The sequence below is a fragment of the Marmota flaviventris genome, chromosome 13 (assembly GCF_047511675.1).
Source record: "Marmota flaviventris isolate mMarFla1 chromosome 13, mMarFla1.hap1, whole genome shotgun sequence".
Classification (NCBI taxonomy): Eukaryota; Metazoa; Chordata; class Mammalia; order Rodentia; family Sciuridae; genus Marmota; species Marmota flaviventris.
This window is the reverse complement of record NC_092510.1, coordinates 97244243-97256993: the sequence shown is the minus strand read 5'-3', so window position 1 is coordinate 97256993 and position 12751 is coordinate 97244243. Positions and strand designations below refer to the sequence as shown.

Below are 12751 nucleotides of genomic sequence, written 5' to 3'. Positions count from 1 at the left end.
TGGATCCGACGGGGCTGACCAAGAGCACAGAGCCCTGTTGTCCTGCAGAGTGATGGCCAGCCCTGCAGTGCGTCTTGACGGGGCACTCAGCTGCAGGGGTGGGGGAGTGAATTGTCCAGGTTCTCATGGGACCACGACTCCTGACCTCTTTTGTTCATTTAACAGACATTTAGGTGCTCCTAGTATGTGCCAGACACTGTGCTGAGCTGGAGATGTCCCTGAGAACATGACAGGTCAGAGAGGAGAATCTAGTGGGCACAGGGGCCATAAATAAAGAAACCGATTAATACAGAGAAATTTCAGAGTGTGACAAGTATTACGAAAAAAGTCAACCAGCCATGTGATAAGAAGTCCAGGTAGAAGATGCCATGAGTACAAAGGTCCTGAGATAGGAAGAAGCTCAATGTGACTGGTGTGTCAGAGGATGGCCAGAGTGGAGGGAGAGTGACTGAAAGGCAGTCAGGCCTTGACATGGTACAGGGCTTATAGTCTGGAGTAAGGATGGTTGATGCTTCCAAAACCCAACTGAAGAGTTTCATCTGGGGCTGTCAAATTTCCTGATCTCAGTTCCTCTATGGACTTAGGATCCTTATCTACCCTGGGAGCTTGGGCAATTTGGGCATGTCATTGTGTCTCTGTTGCCCTATCAAATCTCCTGAGGAAGGAATCATTGCTTCACCAGTCATTGTGCGTGATGAATGAATCCACAGTGAACTTTTCACCATTAGGCCCTTGGGATTGGGTCTGTGTTCAGAGAAACTGGAAGGACTAGGATTTGGAAGGCAGAAGGGCTCTGACTTTGGGGACTACTGTGTTACTGAGGGGCCAAGCTCTGCTGGGCGGAAAAAGGAGGGCTTGTGCTCAAAGGGAACTTCCAGGATCAGCACCACTTGAGTCACCCTCCCTGCCCCTGAACAAAATAGAGAAAGGCTTGGGAGCCTGTGGGGGGAGGGGGGATTGGCCTTGCACCTGGAGCAGGTAGACCTGGAAGGTTGCTGTGCTGGGGATGGACCTTCTGGCTTCCTGCCCAACCCCAAGCCTCTGAGAAAATGGAAAATGGACTCTAAAATGGGGTCCAGAGAGGAAACCAGGCTGGTTCCCAGGCCAGTGCCCCAAAGCAGGTAGGTGGGCTTGGCTGGGATGGTTAGGTGAGGTTTTTTTTATCATTGTTTGTTTTCTGCTTGCTGGGATGGAACCCAGGGCCCTGTGCATGCTAGGTAAGCACTCTATCCATTTTGCCCAAATGCAACTTTTAAGAAAAAAAGATCATGGGACCTGTGTGTTCCACTTTGCAGGAGGCCTACCCCGCCCCCTTGGCCCCATACCTGCCCCTTCAGTAGGGCCCCTGAAGTCATCTGCATTTGAGATCCTTATGGGATGCGATCTGAGCCTTCAAATAGGACACAGTTCAGATGAGACTGAATTAAAGGGACTCACAGGCACTAGGGAAAAGAACTCTGGGAGGTGCCTCTCTGGAGACCTGCTCTGGAGGGAAGCCTCCCGCAGTTCCAATCCTGGCTCATTCGGTCTCACATTTCTACTTTACACAGGCTCAGGTGAGGGTCACCGGGTCACGATCAATTATATTAAAAACAATTCGCTTCTTCGTTGTTTAACTAAATTCCAATTTAACTGGGCTTCTTACATTTTACTGGCAACATTACCAACTTGAAAGGCAGGCTCCTGACCTGCAGCCCTGCTTAATTTCCTTGGCCCCCACCCCCAGCGGCGGAAACTCAAGTCTGAACCGCCAGGCCGCCAGGCAGCCACCGCACCGTGGCTCGACACCCTCCAGGTCTCTTTCCTCTGTCCAGCGCCCGGGCACGGGACGGTGGGAATGCGGGAGGACCAAAGGGGCAGAAGCAGAAATCCAGATAAAAGCCGCGATGCGGGCGCCCCGCCCTCACCCGGAGGCCGTGTGGGCGGCCACGCACACCCCGCCCGCGCCGCTGGCCCCGCCCCAGGTCGCGCCGGGCGCGCTCTTAGACCCCGCCCCGGGCGCACAGTCTCCGCCCCGTCCCCGCAGGCCCCGCCTCCGCCCCGGCCGCGCTGGTTGGGCTCCCAGCCTCCAGGAGCTGCGGCCGCGGCGCCGCCTCCGCCCGGGGCCCCGGCTTCCAGCCCGGCCGGCCCGGCCCGCGGGACATGGATCTGCGCGCACCGAACCGGGAGCCTCCGGAGAGCCCTCAACTGCCCGCCCGGTTAGCGCTCGGACGGGGGAGGGGGCGGGGAATCTTGAGGGGTGGAAGTCCCAGTCGTGCCGGTCCCAGGCCTCTCCATCGTCCCCGGGTAGGGAGGTAGGATGGATGGGCAGGAATTCCAGCTCCTGACTCCATGTGCCTCGGACCTGATGGGTGACCTTGAGTCGGGAGCATCTCCTCGCTGCCTCTCCTTCCTCATCTGCACACTGGGGATTGGCTTGGTGGGAGGTCTCTCGAAGGTCTCGGATTCTAGCTCCTTTAGGGTGGGACGCTGAGGTCCGAATTTTTGAGACTTTAAGGCATTTGATACCTCAACTCCATTTGCCTTGACCCCGGCCTGGACCCTCTTCTGCCTCAGTTTCTCGGGACCCTGTCCACTATCCCTTCCCTGTTCTGAGTTTCTGGGTCTTGGCAGGTGCCGGGCTCACACCCCTTTCCAGCCCAAGCCCTGGAGACAGCAGCCTCCCGACTGCTGACAGCCAGTGACAGTATGAAGGCTCGGGTAAGTGGCTTGGAAGGGCTCCTGGGGACTTGAGGTACCTTGCCACAGAGTAGCCTCAGCAGCTTTCCCATGCCAAGAATGATGGTCACTTTTGGAGAAGGTGCTCAGGATTGGACCAGGGTCTTGGGCACACCAAGGACTTAGCCTCCACCACTAAGCCACACCCCAGACCCTGGTGGTGACTCTGACCACACTGTTCCTGAGCAGAGGAGAAGGGTGACTGGCCTCAGAGCCCAGCTCTGCTCTTGGAGATGGTGTGATCCAGGCAAATGATATCCCCTTTTTGGTTTCAGTATCTTGCTCTCCTCGCCCATAAAATGGAGGTAATAGTACTACATGGTCACCCACATGGGGTCCACCCATGAGTGAGCTAGTGTGGGAAAGTTCAGGTCTGCTGCTCTCTCTTTAATGGGGGTACCTGGTTGTGGGGAGAGACCTGAGTGATGGGGATGTTAAGCTCAGCTGCCAAACTGAGTGAGTCAAGGTCTCTGGGTCTTTGGTCCCTTGTGAACAGGGGACCAGGTGTTCGGCAGAGCCTGAACCCTCACAGACTAAATCCTATCCCCTGAACAGCTGGCCGCAGAGGAGATTTATTTTTAGAAACTGATGTGACTTTGGGCAGAAAAGAAAGGGTAGACCTCTGGCAGGATGTGCCTGGGGGCTGACAGGGGCTGCTTTCCCACTCTGCTTTCCAGAGAGAACCAGCAGCTGCTTTGTGAGGGGTGGCATAGGGCCTGGAAAATGAGAGCCCGAGAGACACATGTTGACCAGGATGGGCCAGCACACAATGGCAGTTGGAGGATCCTGTCCCCCACCAGGCAGCAGCTCCTGGAAGGCTTCAAGGGGGCTTTCACTGAGTGGGCCAACAGGGCTGGCCCCAGACCAGGCTAGATTAGAGGGCTGGAAGGACTTCCTGGTTCAAATAGCCTCTGGCACTTGGTTTCTAGGGGTGGAGTGTCCGGGCAGCAGCTCTCCAAGTACTGAAAGCATTTCTTGAGTAGTGTTTCTCTGAAGTCCCCCTCTGCCACCTGGACTACGGATCCCCAGCCTGATCATCAGCTAGGGGGTTGCCCCCTGAGTCGGATGGGGGTGGGGATGGCATGGAGCCATGAAGGCCACCCTGGGCCAGAGGGATGGAGACTCATACCCAAGGCTGCACAGTGCACCCAAGCATCAGGTTGAAACGTGAAGTGTCCCCCACCTGCACCCTGCTGCCTCTTTGCTGTGTGGCCTTGAACTTGAATTCTATCTTCAACCCAAATTGGTTTCCTTACCTAAGAATAGGATGCTAAAGTTATTTCCATGGCTTCATGTGCCCAGAACCTGGCACCTCTGAGGAAGGCCTGGTTTATAGAGACTGGGAATTCTCGGGGCTGTTGAAGTGGGGTCTAGATCTGGGAGGCCCAAGTACCCCCCCCCATTCCCCATGACCACTGTCTCCCCAGGATCGCCTTCTGCTCATCATCCTATGCTCCTTGGCCTTCTCTGCTGTCTACGTCCTCTTGTGCTGCTGGGCCTGCCTGCCCCTCTGCCTGACGACCTGCCTGGAGGACCGCCCCCCACCTCTGAGCTCCAGGCCCACGGTGCCGGGGCCCCTGCACTTCAGTGGCTATAGCAGCGTGCCAGATGGGAAGGTGAGTCAGGCAGGCAACGTGGTGGGGCAGGTCTGGCTGAAGCTGCCAGGGTGCCCCCAACTCTGGGAACAGGGAGAGCCAGGCTTGTGCTAGGCCAGCCTGGACCCCGAGCTTGGCTCCTCTGCTCACCAACCGTGAGCTAGCCACTTCACCCTCTGAACCCCAAGTTCCAAGAGGAAATGGGCTTTAGTAAGCACATATTGCCCAGCTGCTCCCAGCTGGATGCTGGGATGAAAAGTCACATCCGATAGGGTGGCTGCCACTGGTGCTGCAGTCTGGTAGGGGAGCCGGACACGGGCCTTGCATGCTGTGGTACGTGCAGTCTGCACACCTTCAATATATCTGCACACTCGCCACTCAACAAGCATGTACTTGGCCCGAGCAGTGTGTCTAGCCTGATGCCAATGGTGGCTGAGGATAGAGATGACACAGGTAAAGATATGTCCAACCCCAGGGCTTCCTCTCTGGGGGAATAGGGACACTGGACTCAGGGGTGACAAGGCAATGTGGCCCCTGCCTGTGGTGCCCACCTCCCCACGCTTGCTCTGTTTGGCAAGATTCAGGGCATTTCACACGCCTTGCCCTGATTTCAGAGGCCCCATGCGGTAGGTTTCTCATCCTGCCTAAAGGTATCCTGTGCTGATTTGTGGTACAGAAGGCCCCGGTTCTGTGGCTGGTGGCTCTTGGTGTGTTGGGGGAGGGTATGCTCAGGAACCCTGGCTTGGAGCTGTGTTTCAGGTCCCCATCCCTCTGAGTCTCAGTAGCACCCTCACCTGTAAAAGATGATGGTGACACTTCCTACCTTTGTGGGGATGCTGTGAGATCCAGCAGGATGATGCCCAGTGGACAGAACAGGTCCAGGTAAATATCTGAGGAGGGCCGAGGGCGTGGCTCCATAGGAGAGCACCGCCTGGGATATGCAGGATCCCGGGATACAGCCCGCTGCTGCAAAAAAGGAAAGGAAAAGAAAAGGCATTTTAAAAAAATATTTGATGCTGGGCATAGTGGCACACGCCCATAATCCCAGTGTTTCGGGAGGCTGAGGCAGGAGGATCGAGAGTAGGAGGATCAAGAGTTCAAACCTAGCCTCAGCAACTTAGCAAGGCCCTAATCCCTAAGCAACTCAGTGAGACCCTGTCTCTAAATAAAAGAGGGCTGGGCATGTGGCTCAGTGGTTAAGCACCCCTGATTCAATCCCAAGTATTTTTTGTTGTTGAAGAAACAAGGTAACTGGTAGGTACAAGGTCTTGGGTTCCCCAGGAGTAGCCAGGTGAGATAAATGCTGGGGTAGGCTGGGTAGATGCTGTCCCATTTACCATCTTGGCGGACAAAGTCATTTCAGACATTTACACCCTCATGGGGACTTGACCCAGGGAAGCCAGATTCTCTCTTTCATTTCCTCTTTGTGTTTGGGGTGGGGTTGGGGGTTGCTGCTAGGGATTGAACCCAGGGGTGCCTTACCATTGAGCCACGTCCCCAGCCCTTTTTATTTTTTATTCAGAGAGAGGGTCTCACTAAGTTGCTTAGGGTCTCCTGCTTCAGCCTCCCGAGCTGTTGGGATTATAGGCATGGGCCACCACACCTGGCTTACTTTTTATTTTGAGACAGTGTCTCCCAAATCACTTTAGGCCTCGATAAGTTTCCCAGGCTGGACGGGAATTTATGATCCTCGTGCCTCAGCCTCCTGAGTTGCTGGGATTACAGGCATGCACCACTGCATCCAGCTCTCTGTTTTTCTTAAGAGAAATGGGAAGTCCAGATTTTGAATCTCAAAAGGGCTGTTTGGGGGGTGGGGGTGGCAGGTTACCAGGGATTGAACTCAGGGGCACTCCACCACTGAGCCACATGCCCAGCCCTATTTTGTATTTTATTTAAAGACAGGGTCTCACTGAGCTGCTTAGTGCCTTGGTTTTGCTGAGGATGGCTTTGAATAATCCTCCTGTCTCAGCCTCCCAGGCTGCTGGGATGACAGGTGTGCGCCACTGCGCCCAGGAAAAGGGCATTTTTTAATATGTTAGAAGTTTAAAAAATTTTAAAGACCCTTTGAGGAAGAATGCCCGACAGTCAGGACAAGCCCACACTGAGGGAAGAGTAAGAAAACCATGTGTCACAGAAAATGGGCCTACAGGTCTTCAAATCAATACCTGGTCAAATATAAAATTTCCCCAAGCAGGATTCAACAGTGTGTCTTTTATTGACTGGAATTAATGTTCCCAAGTCCTTTATATGGCTCTTTAAACCCAGGTCCCCCCAGAAAGGCATGGAGGAACTGGGTTCGCAGACCCTTTTCTGGGAGACCTGTCCCTTGACCCCCATGAATATCTCCGGGCTTGTGGCTGAGCTGTGACTTGGGTCTAGTGCAAATCACTAAAAAAAAATTCTTTATCAACTTTATTGAGATATGTAATCTCATACAACAAAATTAACCAGTTTTAAAGTGTAAAATTCAATAAGTTTTGACAAATGTATAAAGGAATGTAGTAACAACCATAGTGACATAGAAATTTTCTGTCATCCCCCCAGCTTCCCCAGCACCTCCTTTTTTTGAGGTGCTGGGGATTGAACCAAGGGTGTACTACCACTGAACTACATCCCCAGTCCTTTATTTTTTTTTATTTTGAGACAGGGTCTTGCTAAATTGCTAAGGGCCTCTCTAAATTGCAGAGGCAGGCCTTGAACTTGCAATCCTCCTGGCTCAGCCTCCCTAGTCACTCTCACAATATTTATTTTTTAATTGTATCTTTATTTTATTTTTATGTGGTGCTGAGGTGAACCCAGTGCCTCATGTGTGCCAGGTAAGTGCACTACCACTAAGCCACAACCTCAGCCCCTCACAAGCCCTTTTGTAGCCCTCTCTGGGCTGCTTTTCATAAGTTTTTTCTTGCACACCTGGCAGGTCTTTTACCACTGAGCTACACCCCCACCTTGATTTCCAGAAGTTTGACAGAGTTTGGGGGCAGGGATTTACACATTACAAAATATTTTCACCCTGCGGCATCCGTCCCCACTCCCACTCCGGGCAGCTGTCCTTACTTCTTCCTTCATCCGCATTTCCAGCTTGTTTCCTCCAGGCATTTTCCAGTCCTGTTCACAAGAGGGTCAATTAGGTGTTTTCATCCCCATTTTAGAGATGAGGAAATTGAGGCCAGAGGCTTGCCTGAGGCCCCACAGCCAGGAAGAGGTGGAACCAGGATTCCCAGAGCTAGTGGGCATTGAAGACTTCTTTTACTTATAAACTGGATACCCTGTGGGTCGACTCAGGCAGGGGAGGAGGACCCAAGAGTGATTCTGAAGAACTGAGGTTCATGTTTACTTAATACTTTATGACATCCAGTCTGGCCAGAGACTGTTCTATTGCTCTATAAATATTTGCTCCTGTAATCCTAATAAGGCACTTCTGATGTATGGACTTTAGGACATTAAGAAGAGCAACAGAGACAGATATGGCTGATCCTGGACTCTGAATGTGGAATCTTAGCTCAGTCACTTGCTGTCAGTGTGACCCTGGGAAAGTCACTTCATTTGCCCAGCCTGCCAGAGGGGTTTAGATCAGTCCTTGGGCTGGGGGAGTAGCAGGTGCAGGAAGCCCTGTGTCTGAACCTCCCTCCTTTTCTCTACCTCCACCTGCAGCCACTCATCCATGAGCCTTGCCGCAGCTGTGCGGTGGTGTCCAGCTCCGGCCAGATGCTCGGCTCGGGCTTGGGTGCCCAGATCGATGGGGCCGAGTGTGTACTGCGCATGAACCAGGCGCCCACCACGGGCTTTGAAGTGGACGTGGGCCGGCGCAGCACCCTGCGCGTGATCTCGCACACGAGCGTGCCGCTGCTGTTGCGCAACTACTCGCACTATTTCCAGCAGGCCCGCGACACTCTGTATGTGGTTTGGGGCCAAGGCAAGCACATGGACCGGGCCCTGGGGGGCCGCACCTACCGCACACTGCTGCAGCTCACCAGGATGTACCCAGGCCTGCAGATATACACCTTCACCGAGCGCATGATGGCGTACTGCGACCAGATCTTTCAAGATGAGACTGGAAAGAACCGGTGAGCCTGGGCCGGCGGTAGGGGGGGGGTGGTGTCAGCCGTGATGGGGGCAGTCTAGCCCTGCCCTCTAATGGGGGGCTGGAGGTGCAGGAGCTGTCAGTCATCAAATGTTCATCCAGATCGTGAAGCCCGTGGTAGTGAGAGGCACTGGAGCTTGGGGACATTTGATGGAGACATTGGCTGGAGAGATGTTAGGGGGCGCTGCTGCCCTCTGGAGGGGTTGTTCTGAGGTCTCAGTTGGTCTCTGAGCTTCCTTCCAGATAATAAATGTACCAATTACAGTAATATAAGCCATCTTCATGCACCTGGCTAAGCACTCCGCATCCAAAATCTCATTTTGTCCATCACCCAGAAGAGCCCTTGTAACTCCACCGGCTCAGCTTAGGAAATGGAGCTGTCGGCCTCCAGTGGTTCAGATAGAAACTTGGGCTTTGCCTCTGAGTCACCTCATGCTGCCCCCTGCCACTATATTTGGCTCTTTAATCTCCTCCCACGCCCTTGGGTATGACCTTGACCCAGGCCACCATCCTTTCCTGCCTTTGCAAGTGGCCCCTTGCTGGTCTCCTCCGCGCACCTCCCCCCCCCCCCAGTGAATTCAGTCCTTGCCGCCACCTGTCCTCAGCTCTCATTTCTCTCATTTGCATCACCGGCAGCATAAGTCTGTACAGACTGTTTCTCCTCCACTTTTACCCACCATGCTCTGCTGCCCCCTGCTGTCTCCCCAGCCTGATCCTCTAGATGAGAGGACCATCATCCTGGGTTTGTTCAGGCCCAGCTTGGGTGGTGAGGTTGAACAGACGTGGGCTTGTTCAGCCTTGTCCCCTGCCCACTGCTGGCCTCAGGCTGGCTCTGCCCTTTCCTGGGCCTCTCTAGAGGTCCAGGTGCGTGGCCCTTGGCTGGGAGGGTAACAGTGCTGCCGCTCTGAGTGTATGGGTGTCGGAGGGGCCAGCTGACAGTGCTCCCGCCTCCCCAGGAGGCAGTCTGGCTCTTTTCTCAGCACCGGCTGGTTCACCATGATCCTGGCCCTGGAGCTGTGTGAGGAGATCGTGGTCTACGGGATGGTCAGCGACAGCTACTGCAGGTCAGAGCAGCTGGCCTGGGTGGGAAGGGAGCAGGGAGGACTCTGGGCCCCTGCAGAAGGCCTAGGAGCTGTGGGGGCTTCATAATGGGTGTCCAAGGCACAGACACCCCAGGGCCTCAGGCCTCAGGGCAGCCTCTGGACAGAGTGGACACTGATCCCAGCTGCCAGTGTAGCCTCGGGCTGTTCCGCCTCTCCCAGAACTTCCACCTATTCAGGTATAAAATTGAGAAAATAGAGGTGGAACCCTTGCTGAGCATGGGTGATATCCTGGGTTCAAACCCCAGCCCCACCACAAACAGTATAAAATGTGTATATATGTTAAATAATGTGTATCAGCCATATGTCACAGGCAAGTTTCTATTCTTGATGGTTTCAACATCATAAATATTAAGTTCTGATGCAGATTATAATAGTGTTGGATAGCACTGTTACATTACTGTATTTCAATGTCACCATCACTGATGAGCTCAGGAAGGGTATTCTCCCTCTGTTCTCTTTGGGATTCGTTTGTTGAGCATGAGGGGGGAATGACAGAAGTCCAAGTGCCCCTGCCAAGGCCCTGGCCCAACTGCTGGCCTGCATGGTGCCCCTGGGCAGGTGGGTGTGCGGGGCTGGCCGCACTGCGCCTCTGGCCCTGCCTGTGAGCCCAGCACCAGCAGAGCACTTTGCTGTCTTCATCCCTTGATCGGCACCCTTGTCCTGGAAGATGGGTGTCACCATCTCCATTTTGCAGATGGGCTGTTGAGATTCACAAGGTGTATTTGTGACCCAGAGTCGCTCAGCTTGTGAGAGGCATCCTGGGCTTTGAATCCTGGCCTTTGGGTTCCATGAGCTGCCCTGCTCCTCCCCTATCTGGGGTGGGCTCCCCTGGGACTAGGCATGGGTCTCCGTGGGCCCACAACACCTAGGGAGGAGTGGTCATGGGAGGCAGGCTGTTCTGGTGCCCCATGCCTGTCCCACACGGGCCTCCTTCCCCACCCCACAGGGAGAAGAGCCACCCCTCGGTGCCTTACCACTACTTCGAGAAGGGCCGGCTGGACGAGTGTCAGATGTACCTGGCGCACGAGCAGGCGCCCCGGAGTGCCCACCGCTTCATCACCGAGAAGGCCGTGTTCTCTCGTTGGGCCAAGAAGAGGCCCATTGTGTTTGCCCACCCGTCCTGGCAGCCCCAGTAGTCCCCGGTGCCGGCTGGCTGGCTGTCATGCCTCCGAAGGCCTGCGTCCCATCCCAGGCCACCACACTCCATCAAGAACATGTGATTTATGACTCTTGCCTCCTGCCACATGCCAGTGCACCTAGGGATCCTTCCTACCCCGGCCTGGGGATACTCGGAGCCATCTCTTGTCTCATGACTTGAGGGGGAAGGGGAGTAGCTTTCTCTCCCACCCCCATTCCTGAGGAATCCATGTCTTCATTTTGGGGTTCATCCCACCACCAGGTCTCTCAAGTGTCCTTTGCCCTGGGGCCAGTGGCCCCCTCACTCACCAGCATCATGACCTTATGCCAGTCCTGGTCCTTCCTTTACCCACCCCAGCTGCCTATGGTGCCACATTCTTGGGCTGGTGGCCCTGTTGAGGCAGCCCGCAGCCTGGGGTTTCTTGGTGCAGGGGCCTTTGGGCAGTGCTTGCCAGGGCCTCTCTGGAGCGTACGGGTAAACGCGTTTTCTGGACCCTGTCTCTTGTGGTGATGTGTCTGGGGTGGGGTCTGGGGCTTCTCTCCCTGATGAAATCCCCTAAGCTGTGCCCTTGGGGGCTGCTCCTGTCCGTGGCCCTCCTAGGCTCGCAGCTAGCTGGGCTGCCTGTGTGTGTCTGCTAGCAGTGCCAGTCCTGCCCCTGTCCCACCGGCCAGGTCTCCTCAGTGTCTGGCCCCATGACTCTGTTGACCCAGGAAGCTGGCTCCAAGTCAGAGGCCTCTTTGGGACCCCTGCTCTGCAGGGGCAAAGCCAGGGCCAGAGAGGACCGAGGTGGGAAGGAAGTGCCTCCACCCTGTGTTGCCTTCCTGGCCCGTGGGTCAAATTCCAGCGATTTTGCCGCTTAAATTCCTATTAAGTCTAGTCTTGTCCCTTTGTGGAACAGAAAAGCAGGCAGCAGTAAGGAGCTGCCCAGAAGTGAGGCTGGGCCTGGCCTGAGGTTGGGGCCTTTCCGCCCTTGAGCTTCACTTTCCGAAGCTATGAAGTGGGAACAGCAGACCCACCCCCAACCAGCCGTCAGTGGGGGTATGAAGCCACTCCTGGAGTTGGCTGGGTTTTACCTGCCTCACAGATGAGGCCGCCACTTGGCTGAAGCCAGACAGCCAGGAGATGGCTGGGCCAAGATGCAGTCAGGCCTGAGAGCTAGGCCCAAGGCCATGCCTGTACCAGGGGCTGGGAGGAGCCCCCAAGGGCTTGGCCTGCCCCTTACATCATAGGGAGACCAGGAAACTAAAGGATGGAGCCCTGGGGTGCTAGCTCTCAGATCCAGGGATCAGGCCCCTCTTAGATGGGACCCGCACAGTCACCCAGAGCCCATACTTAGCCTAGCTTAATCCCTGCTGTTGCCAACTTGAAATTCTTGGTAATTTTTTACCCAAGGGGCCTTATATCTTCATTTTGCATTGGAACCCACAAATGATATGCCCAGTCATGCCAAGAGCTGAAGGTGACCCCATGCATCTCCCCCCACCCCTGCCTTCTTGGGAGACGCTGGAGGCCTGGCTCTGGCCCCACAACCTTGGCACCCTCTCCCCCACACCCCCAGTGCCAGGCAAGCCCAGAAGGCTTCGCATGGGTGGGGAGAGGAAGGGGGCCCTGAGCTGGGAACAGGCTGGTAACGTAACCATATCCCCTGGCCTGGAAGTGGTGAAGGTCCCCAAGCAGGTGCAGGGCAGAGGTGAGGGTGGGATGAAACATGGCGGGGTGGGGGCGGCTGTGGGGATTTCCAGGTCCAGAGGGGCCTCATTCTTCCTCCATTTCCTGCTGGGGCCGTTTCATCATCTATAAAAGCTATTAAAATACCTAATCTCACCAGATTGTAGAGCTCAGACATTGAACTGCCCCTGGGGCTTATTGTTTGGGGGTTGTTTGGGGGCTGGAGGACTGAACCCAGGGCCTTGTGCATGTTAGGAAGCACTTTCCCATTGAGCTGTACTCCTACCCCGGCCCCTGGGGCTTAGAACATAGTACTTGATATGTAGGACTCTTGTTTTGGTACTGGTGATTGAACCCAGGGCACTTTACCACTCACTGAGCCATATTCCTAGTCCTTTTTAGTAAGTTTTTTTTTTTTTTTTAATTTTGAGATAAGGTCTTGCTGAGT

The 12751-nt window shown here is 54.9% G+C and overlaps 1 protein-coding gene across 1 annotated transcript; it reads left to right on the top strand.

Moving 5' to 3' along the window:
- Positions 1-2053: 2053 nt before the first annotated feature.
- On the top strand, positions 2054-11127 carry St6galnac4 (ST6 N-acetylgalactosaminide alpha-2,6-sialyltransferase 4). Its single transcript, XM_027943802.2, has 6 exons — positions 2054-2198; positions 2614-2700; positions 4146-4334; positions 7965-8377; positions 9351-9458; positions 10444-11127. Exons 2-6 carry the CDS (start codon positions 2689-2691, stop codon positions 10631-10633), a joined length of 912 nt encoding a protein of 303 aa, XP_027799603.1. The 5' UTR covers positions 2054-2198; positions 2614-2688; the 3' UTR covers positions 10634-11127.
- Positions 11128-12751: the final 1624 nt, after the last annotated feature.